Genomic DNA, 24,628 nt, shown 5'->3' with positions numbered 1-24,628 from the left:
ATTTTGTGTGCCTTTTTTTATTGGTTTTATACATACATTTTGAACAGTCTGCGCTATGTCCAGTGTTTTTGTCTCATCCTGCTAAGGTCCCACCATACTCATTTATGTGTGAATTGGATTACAAGATAACAAAGAAACCTTTATGTACACGCACCCTCTGAGAAGTTTGTAAGTGCAAATCTCATTGGGAAATATTGATCAAAATCATCCACCACTTGAATAGACATACTTGCACTATTTTGCTTGTGTTTGTTCTCTCCTATATATATCTGCACTCCCCAGTATCCGGCCACCAGAAAACCGTTTAAACAGGTCACTGTCATTAAGTCACTTTTGTCCCACGTGGCACTCTACCTGTAACATGTCTCCAACGTCCTGTTGCAGTGTCGGAATGCAGTGGTAGAGGGTTTCCGAGCTGTAGACTCCCTCCTAAAGACTGGGAATACCACCCAGCTGGAGCGAGACTTCTCGTCTTGCGAACGGCTGTCCGGCCCCGACGATTACACAGAGTTTGTGAGCAACCTGGCAGACATTTTTATGGGGGCTGTGCAGTACAACGGGGAGACTCCAACCAGCGACGTGCGAAAGATCTGTCAGCTCCTGACTGCGGTAGGGCTGAAATCTGCGTACGAGGGCCTGAAAGCAGTGAATCGGGTGAGTCCAGGGACTAACTTCTGATCTATTTCCCAACAGAGTGAAAGTTTAAGCCAATGCCCGTTTATTAGTGGATGTATATCACAGTATCTGCTAAACGGGTGAAATTAGCACTTGATTTAGGATTGTGTTAGATATTCTGATGCTGCTTGTGGCAGTTTAGCTGTGGAGCGCCTGCAATATATCGCACGCAAGAAGAACTGGCTGGTAGGGCTTTAGAACATTTGGGAAATCAAAGAAGCTGGTGGGAGGCAAAAATAAAACGTGTCAGAGGGATGGTCCGATTCAGGCAGCACAGGATGCTGGAGTGATGGGTGCTGGGTCCCCCAATTTTGTTTCTGCTTAGGGCCTTCAAAAACCTAATGTTTCAAACGCTTCTCATAAACAAAGCATCAGATTTTACACACCAAAAATTAATAAATTGGAAAGGGTTCATCTGATTTCTCAAAGTAAAAAATATATATAAATGGCAATTGGCACGAACTGCTGCTTTAAGTACTCACTTTTTAACTCTTCTAAAGGCTGCACGTTTCTCTCTAAATCCAGTATTTTTTTTAGCATTTCAGTTCATTTGTTAATCTTGAAGTGGTCCGTGATCTATAATTAAAATCTGAACAAAAACTGATGTGCTTGATTTCAGAGTTAAAATAAGTCAGGCAGTTACTTTAAGGGGGTTGTATTTGTATTGTATTATATGTCTTTATTTATATAGCGCCATTAATGTACATAGCGCTTCACAGTAGTAATACGTATCATATAAATAACAAATAATATAAATAACAGATCATGGGAATAAGTGTTTTAGACATAAAAGTAACATTTCGGAAGAGGAGTCCCTGCCCCGAGGAGCTTACAGTCTAATTGGTAGGTAGGGAGAACGTACAGAGACAGTAGGAGGGAGTGCTAGTAAGTGCGTCTGCAGGGGGCCAAGCTTTATGTATCGTGTTCAGAATATCCACAGTGCTATTCATATGCTTCTTTAAGCAAGTGTGTCTTAAGGTGGGTCTTAAAGGTGGATAGAGAGGGTGCTAGTCGGGTACTGAGGGGAAGGGCATTCCAGAGGTGTGGGGCAGTCAGTGAGAGGTTTAAGGCGGGAGAGGTCTTTAGATACAAAGGGGGTATAAAGAAGACATCCTTGAGAAGAACGCAAGAGTCTGGATGGTGCATAACGAGAAATTAGGGCTGAGATGTAAGGAGGGGCAGAAGAGTGTAAAGCTTTAAAAGTGAGGAGAAGAATGGAGTGTGAGATGCGGGATTTGATCGGAAGCCAGGAGAGGGATTTCATGAGGGGAGATGCTGAGACAGATCTAGGAAAGAGTAGAGTGATTCTGGCAGCAGCGTTTAGGATAGATTGTAGGGGAGACAGGTGAGAGGCAGGAAGGCCGGACAGCGGGAGGTTACAGTAATCAAGACAGGAGAGAATGAGGGTCTGAGTCAGAGTTTTAGCAGTCGAGCAACAGAGGAAAGGGCGTATCTTAGTTATATTGTGGAGGAAAAAGCGACAGGTTTTAGAAATGTTTTGAATGTGAGGGGCGAATGAGAGAGAGGAGTCGAGTGTGACCCCCAGGCAGCGTGCTTGGGCTACTGGGTGAATGATCGTAGTTCCAACAGTAATGTGGAAGGAGGTAGTAGGGCCAGGTTTGGGAGGGAGTATGAGGAGCTCTGTTTTAGCCATGTTGAGTTTAAGGCGGCGGAGGGCCATCCAGGATGATATAGCGTAGAGACATTCAGAAACTTTGGTTTGTACAGCAGGTGTAAGGTCGGGTGTTGAAAAGTAGTTTTGTGTGTCGTCAGCATAGAGGTGATATTTAAACCCAAGAGATGTTATTAGGTCACCTAGAGAGAGTGTGTACAGAGAAAAGAGAAGAGGTCCCAGGACAGAGCCCTGGCGTACCCCCACAGAGAGATCAGTAGAGGAGGAGGTGTTAGCAGAAGAGACACTAAAAGTATGATGGGAGAGGTAGGATGAGATCCAGGATAGAGATTTGTTCCGAATACCAAGAGTATGGAGAATGTGAAGGAGAAGAGGGTGGTCCACGGTGTCAAATGCTGCAGAGAGGTCGAGTAATATGAGCAGAGTGTAATGACCTCTGTCTTTGGCAGCATGGAGGTCGTCAGTTATTTTAGTGAGGGCTGTTTCCGTGGAGTGAGCAGTGTGGAAGCCAGATTGTAGAGGGTCTAGGAGAGAATAGGTGTTGAGAAAATGGAGCAAGCGAGAGAATACAAGACGTTCAAGGAGTTTAGACGCAAAAGGCAGGAGGGAGACAGGTCGATAGTTAGAAAGACAGGTAGGGTTAAGCTTGCTGTTTTTGAGTAATGGTATGACTGTTGCATGTTTGAAGGAGGATGGAAAGGTTCCAGAGCAGAGGGAGGAGTTTGTATAAGGAAGCAGATTACACCAATAAGTTAACTTGACTTTGTCTAGTTAACATGATTAACGTTGTGTAGTGACATGAAGAAGTCCCAGTGTGAACTGTGTGCAGTGCACAGAGACTGCAAGGTGCTGTAACTCATGCAGTGCCCCTTCTGTGTTACAGATGTATATGGAGATGATGGGAATGAACTGCTTGGAGAACTCCCACGAGAAGAGTCTCTCGGAACTGAGAAACACCAACCTCACCGTAGTGGGTGTTGGTGAGCGGCAGTGGTACTATCAGACCTGCACAGAGTTTGGATACTGTGAGTGCCAGCTCCCTGCAGAGGAGCAGCGAATACAGAGCACTTGCTCGGTGAAATGGGAAGCGCTGTGTGTATTTCCCATTCTCTTCTTGTTTTGCTGCTTTCTTGTCTCTCTCCCTTACTCTTTTCCTTTATTTTTACTCTCCCGCCCATTCTCTATCTCAATACTTGAATAAATAATAATAATATTGAGTTCTTCTCTTTATTTTGTTTCGCTGCATCGTTCCCCCTTTTTAGGAGTGTGCGTAACCTTCTCTTTCCTCTCGTCCCCTTTCAGATCAGACCTGCGAGGAGATCTCCTGCCCGTTCTCCCAGCTCATCACTTTGAAGTTCCAGCTGTCGCTCTGCTCCCAGCTCTTCCAGGTGCCTCCGGACTCTGTTCGGCAATCTGTCCAGTTCACGAACGAGTTCTACGGAGCTGATCGGCCCAAGTCCAGCCGGATCATCTTTGTCAATGGTACCTGGGGCTTTTAGTCAGTCGGTGTGCAGTGGAGCGGTCTTCTCCTAAGTCCAAAGTGTACTAATGACTGTGACATGTTTACAGAGGCAATCTAAGCGGGCCTTTTTCTTTTTTTGTACATTGGCTTGAAGCAAGGGGTCTCTGGAGCTGAACCCCATTAATTTCAGCTGTTCCTGAGATACCTCTGTAGGGGCTGCTGGTAGCCGCTCGGCTAACACGGATCACTTGATGGCTGCTTTTCAGAGCTCCCGTGCCCTGTGGGCCAATAGGAAACCGTGAGCTCCTCCGATGCGGCCCACGTGATGCGGGAGATGTAAACCTGCAGGAGATACCGGCACCCACTGCAGGGGTCTGTATCTCTGGGAGCGGGGGTCTGTGTCTCTGGGAGCAGGGGTCTGTGTCTCTGGAAGCAGGGGTCTGTGTCTCTGGAAGCAGGGGTCTGTATCTCTGGGAGCAGGGGTCTGTATCTCTGGAAGCAGGGGTCTGTATCTCTGGAAGCAGGGGTCTGTATCTCTGGGAGCAGGGGTCTGTATCTCTGGGAGCAGGGGTCTGTATCTCTGGGAGCGGGGGTCTGTATCTCTGGGAGCGGGGGTCTGTGTCTCTGGGAGCAGGGGTCTGTATCTCTGGGAGCAGGGTCTGTGTCTCTGGAAGCAGGGGTCTGTATCTCTGGAAGCAGGGGTCTGTATCTCTGGAAGCAGGGGTCTGTATCTCTGGAAGCAGGGGTCTGTATCTCTGGAAGCGGGGGTCTGTATCTCTGGGAGCGGGGGTCTGTATCTCTGGAAGCGGGGGTCTGTATCTCTGGAAGTGGGGGTCTGTATCTCTGGAAGCGGGGGTCTGTATCTCTGGAAGCAGGGGTTTGTATCTCTGGAAGCAGGGGTCTGTATCTCTGGAAGCAGGGGTCTGTATCTCTGGAAGCAGGGGTCTGTATCTCTGGAAGCAGGGGTCTGTATCTCTGGAAGCAGGGGTCTGTATCTCTGGAAGCAGGGGTCTGTATCTCTGGAAGCAGGGGTCTGTATCTCTGGAAGCAGGGGTCTGTATCTCTGGAAGCAGGGGTCTGTATCTCTGGAAGCAGGGGTCTGTATCTCTGGAAGCAGGGGTCTGTATCTCTGGAAGCAGGGGTCTGTATCTCTGGAAGCAGGGGTCTGTATCTCTGGAAGCAGGGGTCTGTATCTCTGGAAGCAGGGGTCTGTATCTCTGGAAGCAGGGGTCTGTATCTCTGGAAGCAGGGGTCTGTATCTCTGGAAGCAGGGGTCTGTATCTCTGGAAGCAGGGGTCTGTATCTCTGGAAGCAGGGGTCTGTATCTCTGGAAGCGGGGCGTCCCCAGAGCTGAAATGAATGGGGTTCAGTGCATTAGACCCCCTGCTTCAATCCTGTGTTAGAAAAAAAATATTACACAATGGCCTGCTTGGATTGCTCCTTCTAAGGGATGAAATCTGAATGATTGATTTGCATTTTATTTTTACCCAAGCTCTGAGACTTACAAGTAATTTTAAAATGGGGTTTAAAATGAGTTTGTAAACCTGGTGAGCTGAGACCTGAGAGCGATTTGATTTTCTCTGGCTGCTCCCTTTTTGCCTGATGTCAATGTATGTTTGTCACGGTAGACCAGGTTTCATCAACACATTAAGACCGTGATTCTGGATTGAGCACAAGGAGGGCAACATAAATTGTAATTTTATTTATTTTTATTTTTTATTTATTTTCCGATAAACACACACATCTTCACAATTACACTGGATAAACACTTACTGGGATGGGGAAACGAAATCAAATGTCCACGGACTGAATAACTTGAAAACAAAGTCTCTGGGCACCCCTGCACGCGTGCAAGTGGGTATGCGATTTGAGCCGCGTGACAGTCCTCGGCTAGGGGCACAAGTTGCCATCCCTGTATCTCCACCGGAGGCAAGATGTTTGTTTAGTTCTTACAGGATTCATTCGGGAATCCTTAGCTCAAACAAATTCTGGAAGAGGGGTGCAAATCTTCGTTATGGTGTAGTTAACCCCTCACACTCCGGAACCGCTGACTCTGTATCTTGGACGTATCTTGGTGAATCCTTAGATGAATCTGACTAGGACTGGGCTGCAGGCATTTTTATAGGGTTACGGGTCTTATCGTTACTATACCCAGCCCATCCTCCCGTGGGAATACCTTTTCCAACCTATCCCCGACTTGCCAGTAGCTCAAATAGAGGGCAGAAGTTGCTTCCCGGTCTGCTAAGAGCATGTGCTAAGGTGACATCTAAGCTGCTTAGCATACCAGGCCCAACCTCTTACCTGGTGACAGCAAGTCTGGGGTTTGGCTACCAAGTGTGAATAGCCCATACTTCGCACCGGTATCTGGTACTTAGCAATATCCCGGCCACCCTACCACCTTGAGTCTCTTATACTTTTCAACTCCGGACGTCTCTAGACACTGGGGCACCAATTTAGCAGGGTGCCCTTTGAAGTACAGAGATGAAAAATCCCTCAGCTCATTCATCCATAACATATTGATATGTTGATGGATTAATTGCCGGACTGGCAGGAAAGGGTTCCTGCCTGTACATTTTAAAACCCCACTGAAACACATGGTATTTTTATATATACTTTCTGTATGTGTGGGGGACATAAAAACAATATGTATGTGCATGTTCATTATCCATTTTTGCTAATTTGATTGCCCTTTTGCAATTTTTGTTACATTCCTTATCATTCTGATACGATGTCTCTGTCCCTTCTGACTTAAAGAATCTAAACGCCTTCCTCTTCTTGTCCATTTCCTCCCCTACCTGTTTATTTAGCCACATTGGTTTTGACTTATTTCTTTTATACTTATTACCCAAGGGTATACACTGATAAGTGTGCTTTTCTAACAATGTTTTAAAGACTGCCCATTTATCTTCTACATTTTTCCCTGCAAAAACATCATCCCACTGTATTACTACTAGATTAGACCTCAGTTTATTAAAATCTGCCTTTCTAAAGTTTAAACTCTTTGTTGAACCCAAGTAATCTGTTTTTTGATAATTTATTTCAAATGAGACCATGTTATGATCACTGTTACCCAAATGTTCCAGGACTTGAATATTTGTTATTACTTCTACATTGTTTGATATGACCAAATCCAGTATTGCCCCTCTCCTGGTTGGTTCCTCAATAATTTGGGTCATATAATTGTCTTTAAGCAACCCCAAAAACCTGTTTCCTTTTGTTATGCTGATCTCATTGCCCCAGTCTGTCTGGATAATTAAAATCCCCCATTATGCAAACATGACCCAGTTTTGATGCCTTCTCCATTTGCAAAAGTATTTTAGCTTCCTCAATCTCAGATATTTGGTGGTTTATAGCATATCTCTACAAACATTTTGTTTATGCTTTTACTTCCACTGCTAATTTCTATCCACAAGGTCTCTACATTTTCATCATTCCTTTCGTAAACATCTTCCTTTATTATAGGCTTTAGATCCGGTTTAACATATAAACATACTCCACCTCCTCTTCTATTTGCTCGACCCTTCTGAAAAAAGGAATAACCCTCTAAATTAACTGCCCAGTCCTGAGTTTCATCCCACCATGTCAGTAATGCCTATGATATCATATTGCTCCCTTGCAGCTATTAATTCAAGCTCCCCCATTTTATCTGTCAGGCTTCTTCCATTAGTAAGCATGCATTTCAGTTTTTTTTTTTTTTTTCCAGCCTGTACTATTATCTTATCTGCTCCTTCCTTTCTGCGCCCACTTGGTTTAGTCATTAGAAGTTTTCTAGTATTATCTCTATGTACTATGGGTATCTCACTGCTTGTCAAACTCGCACTTGCCCATATTCTACCTCCAAAACCCCTTGTTTCCTCTTCTATTCCCTTTAGTTCATTATCTGTTTCATTTCCCTCCCCCCTCCATCCTAGTTTAAAATCTCCTCCAACCTTTTTAGCATTCTCCCCCCTACCACAGAAGATCCCTCTTCATTGAGGAGCAATCCGTCCCTAGAACATAGATGGCACCTCTCAGAAAAGGAGTCCCAGTGCTCTAAAAACCCCAAAACCTCCTTACTGCACCACTTTCCTAGCCATGCATTAACCTCCCTGATCTGACTGTCTCCCTGCAGTAGCGCATGGCACTGGTAGTATTTCAGAAAATACTACCCTCTAGAGTGTAACCGATCACAAGTGGGACCCTCATTACCTTCTGTGTCTGTTTTGTGCTTGTTTGTCCTTACTTTGTATGTCATTCAATTTATGTAATTAATGTCTCTGTAACCCCATCGTACCGCACTGTGGAATATGCTGGCCCTTTACAAATAAAGGAGAATAATATTCAAGTAATTATACATATTATATAGTTATACATATATGTTGGTCACTTCCCCCTATCAATAGCACAAACTTTCATGTTCTTTCCTAAATAGGACTATAACTACAGATTACTTCCCCCTATGAAGATCTTCGGCTGTTCCCCCTTTTTTTTTTTTTTTCTGGTATCCTTCCTAAAAAGGGAACTTCCCTCTTCTAAAGTATTTATACTGTATTACCCAACACTTACTGCTTTCCTTTCTTCCCAAGACCATTGTATCATGCCATCTGTTTCCTCATCAACCAGGAGAGAGGTCATTCTAATTAGAAATTAGTGTTGTCTTTTCTTATTGGTCAAATATCCAGCAGCCAATAAGTTGTGTTCATAAAATACACCATGCAATGTACAGCATACTAATTCAACTCCTATTCACAATTATTACAAATTAATGGAATTCTGTATGTGTATATTATTTATTTATATATATGAATAAATAAATGTAAAAAAAAAAAAAAATCTTTATCTATTATTATTTTAAAATCCCAACTGGGTTCCCAGCACTCAATACAAAGAAATGTAGGGTATGTAATTAAATCATAAAGCACCTCACAGGGTTAACGTTGCGTATATATGTGCAGGCAAATAGCTTCAGGCTCAAGTCCGTCAGTCGGGCACTGGAGCAGGAAAAAGGTTGAGGCCATCCATCCCCTCTTGTTTTAGTTCATTTGGGCACTCACTATTTTTGCCTGTCTGTGTATTTTCTGCTATGTGACCATCTAAGTCATATATTGAATGTGATCTCTTTTGGGCATAACCATTTTTCTCTTTGTATTCCTTGAGTGCTGTGAACCCAGTTGGGATTTGAGGATTAGTAGTCTGGAGGGTTTAGGGCCCTTCCCTTGTTCCCATTGCACCATTTGTCTAACAACATTCACATTGAGCTTCTCAAAGTGCTGCCTAGTCTCTACTTAGTGTACTATTATTATTATTTTCTTAAGATCACTTTGATTATAATGATTAACATGTCCTTCTCGTCCTCTGTACCAGGTGACATTGATCCCTGGCATGCTCTCAGTGTGCTGAAGAACCAGTCGCACTCGGAAATCGCCATTCTGATCAATGGGACCGCCCACTGCGCCAACATGAGCCCCTCACGCGCCAGTGACCCGCCGTCTCTGCAGAAGGCTCGAGAGGTCAGGATCATTTTACTTATCCACAAATATTATTCCTGGATCGTTCAATTCTTTGTAGACCTTTTTAAAATAGTTTACAAAATCTAATTCACTTCCTTTAGCCCTTCAACCAGTTCACCCAAGGAGCTAGGTCAGAAGACCTTCAGGAGTAGCAGAGCCATAAGCTTATTGTAATTTTAGATGCATTCAATTACATTTGAACATTTTTTTCAAGCGTTTATGACATCGATACCCTATATATTTAGATCGCCCTCATTTACAATGTGAAAAATTCCACTTTGCTTCTGCTAATTTCATCCAGGTTGCTAGGGCAGCTGAGAGTCCCAGTGCTTTCACTGGGCATGTTTGACCCATGAGCCTGCCAGTTGAAGAGACCTGTTTTAGACTAATGTAGGGCCTACTGAATGGGGAGCGTTTGTCAATAAAGTGTTTTATTTATCCTGTGGAGCTCTGAACGCGGCATGTCCAGGAGAGAAACAGAAGAGGCCGACTCCTCTTCCGTTCTTTACAGCAATGGCAGTAAAAGGTGGAATTCATTACCCATGGAGACTGTGCTGGCAGATACAAAGATAGCTTCAAAAAATGTGTGGGTTTTTTTTGTTTTTTTTTAATATGGAAAGGAGATATACAGGTACATACCAAATAAGTAAACATGGGAAGGGTCTTGGTTCAGGGAGAAATCTGATTGCCATTATTTGGAGGCTGGAAGGAATTTATTTTTACCCTTATGAGGCATCATTGGAGGATGTTTTACTTGGGGGGGGGGGGTTGTTTGCCTTTTCTCTGGCTCAAAATACTGTAAATACAAATACGGGCATATTTGTATTTTATTTTTCTCATCTACCATGTATGACTGTTTTTAATGGATGGTGACCCTAATTTCACAGATATCTCTAGCTGTATACATAAGTACAGTTCTAGCGCTCCTCCCAAATTGGCATGTAATTTATTAGTAACATTTTTACATTTAGAACCGAAGTCTGTGTAACAAAGGAGTCATTTGGTTCCATCTTTTGATCAACGCATGATGGAAGCCTGCTATCCCCCAGCAAGGTAAGTTCCATATAGCAGGTACCTACTGTACACGGAATAATACAATTTCTTACTATGTATTCTGTGTAGGTAAATGCTATATGGAGCTTACCTTGCTGGGATTAGCAGGCTTTCATCATGTGTCATGTGTTTATCAAAAGATGCGACCAAATTACTCCTTTTGTTACACAGACTTCGGTTCTAAAAGTAAAAATAGTAAATTACAAGCCTATTTATTTATTTTAAAAAAAATACCAGGACGTAATACATTGAGAGTTACCTCTCATTTATAAGTATGTCCTGGGCACAAAGTTATGATAATAAATGGTTACATTAAATGAACAGATTATACAGCCAATTCATGGACAGTTAGAGTGGAAAATTGAGTACTGGGGATAAAAGTGATGGTGAGTTTCAGATTGAAATAGAGCAATTTTAACATCAGCAAATGGCTCAGACCCTTTAACGGTCCTTCGGCTGTCCGCCTTTGGGGTGACGTGATGTAGACTGAGGGGTTCAGATTGAATTTAGCTGTGGTTTGTCTTTTGTCCTCAGGGGCAGAGAAACGCTGGAATTTTACTTCTGTTTTCAATAAATTTAGGGCCAATCTTTTTACCAGCTGCACACTCCTAGAGGGAGGAGCACAAGTAATATGTATTTGTTTTCTGTATATACTGTATGTAGATCTTACGGGGAAAAAAGTTTTCTTTTCCCTTCTCTGTGCACCTTTTTCTAACCTTTTTGAGATGAGACTCGCGCTGATGTTTTCCACTTTTTCTGTCAGCAAATTGCCGTGCAGGTTGGGGACTGGCTGACGGCTGCACGGAGGCGGCCAGAGGAGAACGGATATTAACTCCGCGCAGGTTGGGGACTGGCTGACGGCTGCACGGAGGCGGCCAGAGGAGAACGGATATTAACTCGGCGCAGGATCCGGACAATGCCGCTCCAGGTCTTTTTGCTGAATGAGGCATTGAGTTGGTAGAGCCAACGTGGCAAAATCTCTTGGAACAAGCACTGATAACTCGTTCTAACATCTTCCCAAATCACATGTTACATTTTCACTTCGTTTCACATTGCAGCCGGGCTCCAGATTTAATATTTTTAACTACATTTTAAAATAATTGCCATAGTACATGCAAACGCAATACATATTGCGGCTAATTTTATGATAAAATGCTACATGCTTGTAAAGATGATTCATTTTAACTAGCACCCCAGCTGTTAAGCTAGTGGAGGCTTTTACATTTGGAAGGGAGGATGAGCGAAAGTCTGCATGTTTCCAGTCTTCACCCCTGCACCTACAGTAAAAGGACACAGCCTCAGACGGGCGAGATTTGAAAATCTCTCCCGAGTTGGGAAGCAGCTTAAAATCTGGAACCAGGAACTCCTGTGATGTTTTAACCCTTAATGCTGGCAGCCTTTACCCCGGAGACGGCACAGGCGTCCACTTCACTGCAGATCGCTTCCCGCGCACCATGGGAACACAGGACACGATTGAAGCACTTCTTGGGAACGACATAACCACTACGTCAGGAGTGTGCCAGACCCCATAACATGACCTATGTCTTGGGGCACCCAAAGGGGGTTACATTAATAAAAGGTACCGTGCTTCTGTACATGATGTAAGGATTTGGTCATTAACAGCAGCAAATTCTCACACTTGTGAGACCGTGTGTGTCCGTCTCGCGCACACAAACGCTGCAGTGTCTCATTTCATAGGTGTAACGTCTCCGACCAAAACCAATTCCTAGGGTAATCCTGAAACGGTATTATTCCCATACTCTAGAGCAGTGATTCCCAACTCCCAGTCCTCAAGGACCACTAGCTGTGCAGGAAGTAAGGCTCTCCTCTCATTAGCACAAGTGGTTCAATCATTTTGACAAGAGCAAAACAAAGCTGTATGGTGCTCTAACAAGGACCTGACCAATATAGGTTGTAATAATATAATGAAAAAATCAATCCATTCCCAGAGATATCCCACATTATAATAGACCATCTATAATCTGAAACATCACATCCATTAGATCAATATACCAGAAGAGTAACACCTTTGTATTGATGAATACTCACACTTGCTTGTGTCTGGTCTATAACATTGAAAAGGATTCCTGTGGTATTAGCTGGAGTAATTCACTCACTTTTTGCAGATTGGTCTTCAGTGGGTTCTTCATAGGTGTGTGCTGCCGGTTCTCCAGAGTAGTAGACAGGTTCAGCAGGGAGAGATGGAGCACTACCGGAAAAAATTGCTGGAGAGTGTGTTCCCAATAAAAATAAGGTTTTATTGGATCAAAGCATGACAATAAGGATGAGCCCCAGGGCCCCCAGTGGGGCCCTGGGGCTCATCCTTATTGTCATGCTTTGATCCAATAAACCTTATTTTTATTGGGAACACACTCTCCAGCAATTTTTTCCGGTAGTGCTCCATCTCTCCCTGCTGAACCTGTCAATCATTTTGACCACCTGTACCCGAGCAGGGGTATCCTTAAAACCTGCCCTGTTAGTGGTACTTGAGGACTGGGAGCTGAGCCCCCTGCACTAGAGCAGTGATTTCCAAGTCCAGTCCTCAAGCCCACTCAACAGGTCAGGTTTTCAAGATATCACAGCTTCAGCGAAGGTGGCTCAATCAGAGGCTCAGTCAAAGCCTGCGCCTCTGATTGTGCCACCTGTGCTGAAGTCATCCTGAGAACCTGTCCTGTTGGGGGGCGGGGCTTGAGGACTGGAGTTGAGCAACTCTGCTCTAGTGAATAAATTCGGGTTTGTCAGTAATTAGCTAAACCATTCTTTTTAACCCTTGAAGTGCTTGCAATACATCTGTTACAAAATGTTCATCTGTAGCCATATACATTCTGACATTTACTTAAAATTTATATATCATTTATTTTTCAATCTGTTTTTCTCAAGTGTGGCTTCATTTATCTTAATGCAACGTGGGCAAGTTAACACTTTTCATACCCAATATCCCTTATGACAAGCATTTTTGACTTATTGTATTTTGTAAAATGTGTTTTTTTTTTTTTTAAAGGATCAGTTTTATCAAAATGTGTTCAGCCTATAAATAAAAAATATTTCATTTCCAATTTTTTTTCAATATTCAATAAATAATTTAACAAATGTGTTTTTTATACGGTTTCTCGATTCTGACTTTTTTTTTTTTTAATACGGTTATTTTTGTGACTAGTGACAGATACTGCACCTCCTGGGTTAAGGTTAGTGAACACATCTCCTGGTTAGTGGTAACTGATGCCATCAATACTGACCACTAAAACTACTGCCATGGTCACTGACAACAGATTCCTACCTCACCAGCAACGCTTACCCTATAGTGCTGATCACTACCCCCAACCCTAATTGATCTGTCACCCATTGTCCCACCCTCCTTATTAATTATTTAATGGATCAAAATGACAGCTGTCAATACTGTATCTGTCACTAGTGTGCTATGACTGTAATCCATGGTAGTCCAGTGGGACATCACTATACCCCAGCCTGACAGAACTCCCTCATGCAGCATACTGCAAACAATTGTAGACCAATACAAGTGCTCTGTGGTTAGTCTGGTTACTGGCTAGCAGTACTCTGGTCCAAGTACTGCAGGGAGAAGCCATCTCCCTATCTTGGCTTCCAGTGGCTCCTGAAACTCCCAGGTACACCTCCTTCTAGGAATCCCGATTACCCACCTCCCAGGTTTGAATAAAATAGCTATAGCCTTGTCTCCAGATCTATTCACCCCTTTAATGCTAATCTAGGTCGTGCTTTGCACGGTTTACGTGCCTCCTGACTATCCAGCAAAATACTCAATAGGGAGAAGTGAAACAAAGTACTTGCGCTACATATTTGGTAATGGACAAATAAAGCCTGTCTGCAGCAAGGTGCAGGCGTTGATGGATTTTCGAGTACCAACGACAAAAAAGCAGGTGAGAGCTTTCCTGGGCTTAGCAGGGTATTATATGAAATTCATACCAAATTTTTCCACAGTCCTTGGCCCCATCACCAATCTAATAAAAAACGTGGCACCCAATAAACTCCAGTGGACAGTAAAATGCGAGGAAGCATTTCAGGGAGTAAAAATGATACTCTGTTCAGAGCCAGTTTAACAGAGTCCAGACTTTGAGAAGCCCGTCATTCTGCAGACAGATGCCTCAGAAGTAGGTTTAGGGGCCGTCTTGTCTCAGGAGGTAGATGGGGAAGAGTGTCCGGTCCTATACCTTAGTAAGAAGCTCTTAAAAAGAGAACAAGCCTACTCTGTAATAGAGAGAGTGTTAAGCGGAGAAGTGGGCAATATTAGCACTCAGGTATTATCTCCTGGGTACCACATTTACCCTGGTAACAGACCATGCTCCCCTAAAATGGCTACATACAATGAAGGACACAACCCCAGAGTCACATGCTGGTACCTCTCCATTCAACCCTTCTCCTTCCCGGTACAACATAGGGCTGGAAAGTTACATGCCAATGCAGATTTCTTTTGTCCCAGGAAGGGGTGGGGTGGGGGGTTGTTTCAAAAAGCGAGTGTGCTAGGAGCAACACTTTGAGGGGGGAGGTATGTGAAGGAGTATACAAGAGGTTAAACTCACTTTAGAATCTAAGCCGAAGAGTTGCCACCCCACCACACCTATGATTGTCCTATCGACCTACTTCTGGGCGCCCTTCCTCCCAGAGGCTGCTCCTACCCTCTATCCCCTCTTGAGACCAAAGCCATAAGACAATACATTCTGGAGAATTTACAGAGGGGCTTCATTCGCAAATCATCATCTCCGGCGGGGGCAGGATTATTTTTCGTGAAGAAAAAAGATGGCACTCTACGGCCATGCATCGACGATTACCGCGGCCTCAACAAAATAATTATCAAGAACCGGTACCTTTACCCCTGATTGCGGAATTATTCGATAGGTTACAAGGTGCCAGGATTTTCTCTAAACTTGACCTGCGGGGGGCATACACCCTAGTTAGGATTCACCAGGGGGATGAATGGAAAACTGCCTTCAACACGCGATGGGCACTACGAGTACCTAGTGATGCCCTTTGGTCTCTGTAATGCACCTGCAGTCTTGCAGGATTTTGTCAACGATATCTTCAGGGATCTCCTGAATCCACATGGTCATTTACCTGGACGATATTCTCATATTCTCCAAGAACGTCCAGCAACACACAGGACACGTAAAGCAGTTACTTCAGAGGCTACGGGAGAACCGTCTGTTTGCTAAGTTAGAGAATTGCCAATTTCACCTGTCTTCCACATCGTTTCTGGGATACATTATCTTTGACACAGGTCTGGCTATGGACCCTACCAAAGTAAGAGCGGTTGTAGATTGGCCGCGTCCTCTCTCTGAAAGTGGTACAGAGGTTTTTAGGTTTTTCCAACTATTATCTCCACTTCATAAAAAAAATTCTTCAGTAGTTGCACCTATCACAGTTCTCACCCTGAAGAACACCATCCCAGCACTATGGTCACCCGAGACTATCAGCGCCTTTTGAAAAGAGCTTTCGTTATGGCACCTATCTTGGTGCATCCACATCCTGGACAGCCATTCACCCTCGAGGTGGACGCCTCTGATATAGTATGGCTCCTGCGCCTATCTCAGGAAGATTTAACAGGCCAGACTGCATCCTTGTGCGTTTTTCTCTAGGAAATTTTCTGCGGCGGAGTGGAATTACGATGTGGTAATCGTGAGCTTCACGCTATCAAGATGGCCTTAGAGGAGTGGCGAGGAAAACCCCATCACCATCCTTATCGATCACAAGAATCTGTTATAAATTGAGACGGCTCGTCGCCTGAGCTCACGGCAGGCACGCTGGTCTCTTCACGCGGTTTAATTTTATCATATCCTACATTCCAGGCTCAAAAAACATGAGAGCAGATGCACTTTCACGACCGTTCGCTGTAGAGGATATAACTGAAGACCACCAGGAGATTATACTCCCTCCTAATTGTGTCCTTTCCGCTAATACCTTTGACGCCCTGTCAGAAATCACCATGGTTCAAGACCAGATCCTGCAGGGTCTCAAGGTGCCAGACGGACAGTTGTTCACGCCCCCCATCTTCCACCAGAAGGTAATGCAATGGGGACATGCATCCAAAACAGCAGGTCACCCTGGGAATTAAAGGACTATAGAATTCTTACAGCGAACCTTCTGGTGGCCAGGTATGTGCAAAGACATTCAGGACTACGTCTCTGCATGCCCTACTGTATCTGCGGACAGAACAAATCACCACAGAATAAAACCCTGGCCATTCTACAACCTCTCCCTATTCCTGATCGACCATGGAGACATCTCTCAATGGATTTTTTTCGTTGATCTGCCTAATTCCAAATGGATGGATACTATATTAGTAGTAGTTGATCGCTTCACCAAACAAGCCACTTCATTCCACTCAGGGGCCTTCCCAGCGCCCTCAAATTATCCGAGGTATTCGTAAGGGAGATCTTCAGGCTTCATGGATCCCCCCAGACCATAGTCTCAGACCGGGGCTCTCAGTTCGTATCCAGATTCTGGAGGGCATTCTCCAAAGGATTTAACGTGGCACTTCACTTCTCCGGATATCATCCACAGACCAATGGTCAAACGGAACGCACCAACCAATCTCTAGAGCAGTTCCTTCGTTGCTTCATCTCCAATGCTCAAGACAATTGGTGCGATCTACTTCCATGGGCAGAATATGCTCTTAACAATCTCCGGAATGAGTCCACCCAACAGTCTCCATTCTTTTCTAATTACGGTTATCACCCCTCTACTCTCCCCAATTCTTCCCCCAATACAGGGGTTCCTGCCGCTGAGGATAGGATCCAGGATCTTCAATCTTCCTGGGAGAAGATCCAGGGTAACCTCAGGCGTGCCATGACTATGCAGAAAAGACAGGTGAAACCTGACGGTGGCGATCGGCCTAAATATGCTCCGGGTCAGAAGGTATGGTTATCCACCAGGAGCATACGCCTAAAAGTTACGTCTCCCAAACTAGCACCTAGATATATTGGACCATTCCTAATCTTGGAGAGAGTTAATCCTGTCGCCTACCGACTAAAATTGCCCGCAACTGAGAATTCTGTCTGTTTTTCACTGCTCCCTGCTGAAACCATTTAAATCTAACCCTCAAACCCAGCACATCAAACCTCGTCCCAGACTAATAGATGGACAGGAGGAGTTTGAAGTCCAATCTATTCTGAACTCCCATCTCTCAAGAGGAGACCTCCAGTATCTGGTGCATTGGAGGGGTTTTGGCCCTGAGGAGATGGAGTGGATCCCGCAGGACCAGGTACATGCTCCCAGGCTAACTCAAGCTTTTCACTGAAAATTCCCACTAAAACCTCGAGTGGATCGTCCAGAGCCGATCCTGAAGGGGGGGGGGTTACTGTAAGGTCCGCCCGCTCGCAGCTCTTACCGATCTTGGCTCCTCTCCAGCAGGGACTCACGCGCACCCGCTCCTCCCGTCGAAGGCACGTGCAGACTCGGGGCACGTACCGCCACTACTCCTGGACCGGAGGGGGCTCGCATGCGCCGCCGCATGGACCTCCGCAACATCAGCTGGCCAGCGCATGCGCCGCTGCGTGTCCCCATTGAGGTCACACATCGCAGGCGCGCTCATCTTCAAACCAGATCCTAGCAATTACACTGATGCCTGCACACCTGCCCTGCATCCTCCTATCAGTGCTCGACACCTCTGACCTCACTCCTGGGTAAGGTCTCTCATTGCTCCCGCTAGTATCTAGCTTCAGTCAGCCCTGGGCTGATTGTTGAGCATATTCTGTGTTTGCCGTGCTTGCTACAAGCTGCCTTGCTTTGTCCTCTTGTTCTTGTATCCTGACCTCCAGCCTTGTACCGGACTCCTGATCTCTGGCATCCTTGGACCTCGGCTTCGGAATTCGACTACTCTGCCCTCTCCTATCCTCGACCTCGGCTCCAGAATACGACTACCCTCCCCTCTCCAATCCTACTACGGCATGTACCTCTACGATCCTACCCTCTCCTGCCCTGACCCGGCTAACCCACGACTACGAGCTGCGCAACCCGGACCCGGCTTCGTGGCCTAGGTCGGTGTTTTCACATCCCCACCTCAGCCTCGCGGTCCGGCCTTGGTTTGTGGTGAGCACCCGTGACACCCACACAATCTCCCCTCCCACACACAATCGCACAATCCCACACACAATCCCACACACAATCCCACACACACAATCACACACACTCACACATCCCCCCTCTCCCTGCACTCACACACACACACATTCCCCCTCTCCCTGCATCAGAAGCTATCTGATTGGTTACAGCCTGTCACATGATGAGACCGTCTCTGTAAAAATCAAATTCTACGGAGGCGCATGCGCGAAGGACACGGAGATGGCAGCTTAAGTTTCTAGCTCCGTGCCGCGCATAACAGAAATACTTTAAAAACACCACAAAAAATAAATTCTCGCAAACCAAAAGTAGCAGGCACCCCCTCTGAATACCCCAGGATGGCCCCGAAAAAACCTGGCACCCAGAAAAAGCCGAAATCGGCAGATGTTCGGGCTTATTTTGGCGGAGCGAGCACAAGCGGGGCCTGGAAGAAATGGCGCCATCTTCAAACCCGGACACAGACACGGAGTTAGAAGGTGAGGAAGAGGGCCCCAGCAATCAAGCTTTGTTGCCGGTTAGGAGATGCGACTTTGAGAGCTTGTACAACGACCTCAAGTCACTCCTACAGGCCGAAATTAAAGAAGTTAAACGAGATGTAGTAAAGTTGGGCACGAGAACGGACGACCTGGAGAGAAAGGTGGACCAGACAATAAAGGTGGTTAAAAAGACTGACAAAAAAACGGGGGACCTGCAGCGGCTGATAGATAAGTTGCGGGAGCGGCAGGAAGACGCAGAGAACAGGGACAGACGGAATAATCTGCGGATCCGGGGGGTCACAGAGGAGGTGGGAGACTGCAACGAGTACATCACCAGATGGATGGAGACCCTCCTCCCCGACCTTAACAGGGACGCCCTGGCCCTAGATAGATGCCACAGGCCCTCCGGGCACGCCGGTACAAAACGAGCAACCGCGGGACATAATTATCCGACTGCACTTTTTCACAACGAAAGAGGCCATACTGCGACAAACTCGGCCCCTGGCGTCAGTGGACTTTGAGGGCAACAAGATGCTTGTGTTCCAAGACCTGTCCCCTGTCACACCACTCAGGCGCCGCAGCCTGTTCCCCTTCACAAAGGTCCTCCGCGACCAAAACGTGCGGTACAGATGGACCTTTCCGTTCGGGTTACAAGTGACAAGGAATGGGAGGGCATTCACTATAAAAGACCCCACGGAGGGCCCGGAGTTCCTAGCAAAGCTGGGCCTAAGGGATGCCCCGGCGCAGGTGGTGGACGAGGCAGCGGCGCTAGAACCAGAGTGGAGTGGAAGGAATGGCTCACCAAAAGCAAAGGGAAAAAAGCGCTGAGAAGCAGCGGTGGTAGCCCCACAAAGGCGCACGGTTGCGCTCATTCAAAGTTCTATAGTTGTGGCCAAAGTTACAAGGTCCGGTTGTTATCCCCCGAAACTGCCCGCCTAAGTGGACATAATGCCCGCCTAGTAAGAACCTACGGTGCCCCAGCCCTGCATCGGAATCTGTATGGCCCGCCTCAGGATCCTCGCAGAGACAAGTGCCAGCGATGGGTCTAAGGACAATCACAGCCATTAAGACCATTACCGCAGAAAAGCCATGCCCTGAGAGACAGACAAAAGCATAATCCCTGCAAAATAAATTGCTTTGAGCTTACCTGCAAGTGGCGGAAGATGGCGGCGGAGCTAAAGCATGGTGAGTGCCAGCGTGAGGCGCAGATGGCGGAAGGACTCCAACGGCGGGAAGAGAGAACACGCACCACCTCCTCCTCGTGGCAGGGCATCTTCCAAAATGGCGACCGGAAACAGGAAACCGGAAACTCACCCCAGCCGAAACCACGAGGATCGACGCCATCTTGGAGGAGGCAGCAGCAGGGGAACCCAATGATGTCATCACCTGGAGCCTCAACGCGCCGGAACTCCCACAAGATCCAGGGACGTTGCACTGGATGGTCACACGGAGCTAGCCGCCGCAGATTAGTATCAGGGAAATTAGGAAGGCGAGGAAAGAAAGATGGTAGGAGGAAGGGGGGACAGAGTAGAAAAGCAGGGGGAAGTGGTGAAAGAGGAAGGAGGAGGACAAATAGAGTGACGAACAGAAGCAGGCTACAGGGGAAGAAAGCGAGTTGAGGAGGTGACACGGTAGGGGGAAGTAAGTTACAATAGATAAGTGGTGTTTTGGTGCATCACCATAGATGGCTCATTGATATAGTGATAATTCCATATACCATAATGGATCCAAGTTCAAGGACATAGAGTATAATCCATAACATCCCAGGGTGAGAAACCAGAGGCCTGGTGGTCCCACGCGGGTACCCCAAATTAGGTCTCCCAATAATGGTGTACTACACCCTGGGGAAATAACTCAATCAGTCCAGCACTGGAGGGTAATAGTATAATGGGCCAAGGCCCTTTACCTTCCTTAGTGGTGTCCTTGAAGGGTGGATCCGTTCCAGCGTGCAGTCCTCTCAGGGTAAACACAAGCAGCAAGGATGTAGAGGAGCACAGCAGCGTTTCTTGGCAATATACCAGCTAGTGGATCGCCAAAATGAGGGTAACTCCAAACAGGGATAGGTATTAAAAGGGTACTTTAATGGTCAGTGCAAAAAAACAATGGTAGGAACGCACCTACGCGTTTCGTCCGTAAAGGAAAGTCCTTGAGAAAGTCCTTTACGGACGAAACGCGTAGGTGCGTTCCTACCATTGTTTTTTTGCACTGACTATTAAAGTACCCTTTTAATACCTATCCCTGTTTGGAGTTACCCTCATTTTGGCGATCCACTAGCTGGTATATTGCCAAGAAACGCTGCTGTGCTCCTCTACATCCTTGCTGCTGGAAGTAAGTTACAGAATAGGAGGGGAAAGGACGATAAGCAACTAGAGAGAGAGAAGGGGTCAGGGAGCAGTGGAGCAAAGATGGGGAAGTGGAGAGAGTAGGGAGCAGGAAGTAGAGAGTATAAGGAAGTCTGAAGTTGGCAGGGGGAAGTGAGCGTGAAACAATCAAATAGCTGTCAGAGAGTTTTAAAAGTAGGGAGGACTGGGCTCAGAGAAGGGCGAAGCAGGGTTAGATAAGACAAGACAGAGAGCATCCGCGGGTTGAAAATCCATAGGCTAGACTACGGCGGGCAGCCGGACAAAGGAGATGGTGGACACGCCTGGCGAGACATGTAAGGGGGGAAACCCCAGTTTTCATTCAGGGTGTAAAAGGGAGCGCGGACACGGGGTGGGAGCTGGATGGTCTACCCCGGAGTCGGCATGAGCCTCAATGGGGTCGGGAAGGGGGAGGGACCCCCAGAACCGACTAAAGTCCTTTGGGAAGAGGGGAGGGGGTGAGGTCTGGGACCCGCTAATGCCTCTATCCGAAAGGCATTGGGATGGGCTGTGGGACAGGGAAGTCCTGGAGCCGATACCACAGTTTTATATGTATACATGTATTTGTGTTGTGGTCTTTTTGTTGTAACCCTTGATGTGCTTTCCCTCGGTGTCACTTTCCCCCCCACGTACCCCGCCCCCCTAGCAAGGCGCAGAAGAAAAGCTGCAGAGGACAGAAGGAGACAAAGTGCGGGAACTCCACGTCGTCCAGAGGACCCAGAATGGCCCAGGACTACTCCGGCGGAATAAGGTCACAAATAAAATATTATGAATAACGAGGTCCGATGTATCTCTCACAATGTTAAAGGTTTTAACGGTCCAGCGAAGCGCAGGCTAGCCCTCAGAGATTACAAGCGACTTAAAGCCGATTTCCTCTTTCTCCAAGAGACACACTTCTCCAGAGACAGTTACCCTAAATTTTTAGACAAAGAATTCCGGGTAGTACACTTAGCATCCGCTCAAGTGAAAAAGAGGGGGGTAGCAATAGCCATACACAACAGGATAGATTTCACAATCGAGAAGAAGGTGTCGGATAGAGAGGGCAGATTTCTAATCTTGGTGGGATCAATCCAAGGGAAACCGCTTACGTTAGCATCAGTTTATGCACCCTGTGAAACCTCAGCGGATTTCTTTTCCCTTTTCTTCCGTAAACTACAAAAGGAGGCAAAGGGAAACATGATCATAACGGGTGATTTCAACAGGACACTGAATCCCAAGCTGGACCGATGCACGGCCGCTAGCCTCCCCCCTAAATTAGATGTTCAGCAAATCACACAAGGGTTAAAAGATTGCCAACTGGTAGATATATGGCGAGAACAGCATCCCCAAAGTAGAGATTATACCTTCTTCTCCCACCCCCACAACCGATACAGCCGGCTAGACTACTTCCTCGTATCCAATAGATTGGTCCCAGTGGTCTCCCACACGGGGATCCACAATATTTCGTGGTCGGACCATGCACCCATTGAGCTGCGGTGCACGTTAAATTTATTAGACAGACCTGGAGCAAACTGGAGGCTAAACGAGCTGTTATTAAAAATCCCTGACATTCAGAGAGAAGTCGGAGAACATGGGGAGTGTCCCGTCCGACACCACTCTATGGGAGGCCCACATGTGCCTAGCTGCTAGGCGCCGGAGGGAGCAGGAGAAACAGATAAAAGTCCTCCAAGACAAACTAGCGACCCTAACAAGGGAGCACAAGCTCTCTAGGAATAAAGACACTCTAAGTGCACTAGCAAAGATCAAACAACAGTTGAATATAAAACTGGCCTCCCGGGCAGAAAAGGAGATGAGCTGGTCGAGGCGTAGGTACTTTGAGAAAGCGAACAAGCCGGACACCCTATTAGCAAATCGACTTCAAAACAAAATTCCTAATTATCATATACAAACTATACGCACACAGGGGGGTGAGCTTACTTCAAATCCTAAACGGATCGTAGCGGAGTTCAAAAGCTACTACGAGACGCTATACGATGGGGGTAAGGTCACACACAATCAAAAGACGAGGGATACTCTCATGGAATTCTTAAAAGAAGCCAAATTACCGACCTTGAGCAGGATGGAGAAGGAAGCGTTACAGATGGACTTCTCTTTAGAAGAGTTAATGGCTGTTGTAAAGTCACTTAAGCCTGCCAAGGCGCCCGGTCCAGATGGTTTTTCCAACTTATACTATAAAAAATACCTGAAAATACTAGCCCCATATCTATTGAAGCTATTTAATTCTATTCTACACGGGGCCTCGTTCCCAGCTCAAATGCTTCAGGCGTCTATCTCCCTGATCCATAAACCTGGCAAGGACCCGGCAGACTGTAAGAGCTACCGGCCCATCTCGCTGATAAATTTGGTTGTGAAAATTTACTCCAAATTACTAGCTAATAGACTGGGTATCGTACTACCCAGGTTAGTTCATCCAGATCAGGTGGGGTTCATCGGAGGAAGGCAAGCGGCAGACAATACCAGACGGATAATAGATTTGGTGGATTTGGCACAGAAACAGAACATCCCGTAAATGGTATTAAGTCTGGACGCTGAAAAAGCCTTCGATAGAATCGATTGGCCCTACTTGAGGGGGACGCTTGGGGCATTCGGCTTTGAGGGACGCCTCCTGGAGGCCATCATGGCACTCTACGAGGGGCCAACGGCAAGGGTGAGACACCAGGGGTTCCCATCAGAGCAATTTCCAATCAAAAGCGGCACGCGCCAGGGATGCCCGTTGTCCCCCTTGCTGTTCGCCCTATGCGTGGAACCCTTGGCGGCACATATCAGAAACAACCCGGATGTTACGGGCATAGCTGTAAAAGGGCAATCACACAAGGTGGCGCTCTACGCAGATGATGTGATCCTGACATTATCACAACCTCTCACCTCCCTGCCCAACGTCTTCTCAATTCTGGGGTCCTTTAAACAAATTTCAGGGTTCAAAATTAATCAGGCCAAGTTGGAAGCCCTCAATATAAATTTACCCAAACCAGTAGAAAAACTAATTGGACTCAATTTTAATTTTAAATGGCAACCCTCTATGATCAAATATTTAGGGGTATATATCACAAAAGAGTATAAGGCTTTATATAAAGCAAATTATCCCAGGTTGTTTCGGACTCTTCGAGAGGATCTCCGGAGATGGGCGGAGTGGAGTATCTCGTGGATAGGCCGTATTCATAGCGTTAAGATGAATCAGTAGGAGAGAGGGGATCTCGGTGAGAGAAGCCTACGCTAAAAGTAGACCCACGGCGTCCGACGGGAAGACAATAGGTGGAACACCCCTTGAGCCTTACCACCCCCCCTCCCTCCTTCCCCTCCCCCCTTTTCCCTCCCTACTAGTTAGTTGGTGTGTCTTGTCCCCCTGTTCGTCTTGTGAGTCCAGTATGTCCAGTTTTTGGTTGATTATATAA

The 24,628-nt window shown here is 46.3% G+C and overlaps 1 protein-coding gene across 1 annotated transcript in view; it reads left to right on the top strand.

Annotated features, from left to right (window-relative positions):
* PRSS16 (serine protease 16) overlaps positions 1-12,551 on the top strand; it is a 38,333-nt gene extending 25,782 nt beyond the window's left edge. Inside the window, exons 8-13 of the mRNA XM_075606884.1 lie at positions 385-654; positions 3,192-3,333; positions 3,611-3,790; positions 9,114-9,259; positions 11,076-11,090; positions 11,155-12,551. Coding sequence (XP_075462999.1) covers positions 385-654; positions 3,192-3,333; positions 3,611-3,790; positions 9,114-9,259; positions 11,076-11,090; positions 11,155-11,208 — 807 coding nt within the window. The 3' untranslated portion in view covers positions 11,209-12,551. The remainder of the gene's footprint in view (positions 1-384; positions 655-3,191; positions 3,334-3,610; positions 3,791-9,113; positions 9,260-11,075; positions 11,091-11,154) is intronic.
* The last annotated feature ends 12,077 nt before the right edge of the window (positions 12,552-24,628 follow it).

Source organism: Ascaphus truei, chromosome 7 (assembly GCF_040206685.1).
Source record: "Ascaphus truei isolate aAscTru1 chromosome 7, aAscTru1.hap1, whole genome shotgun sequence".
Taxonomy (NCBI): Eukaryota; Metazoa; Chordata; class Amphibia; order Anura; family Ascaphidae; genus Ascaphus; species Ascaphus truei.
The sequence above is the reverse complement of the archived record's forward strand: the minus strand, read 5'-3'. Positions and strand labels throughout refer to the sequence as shown.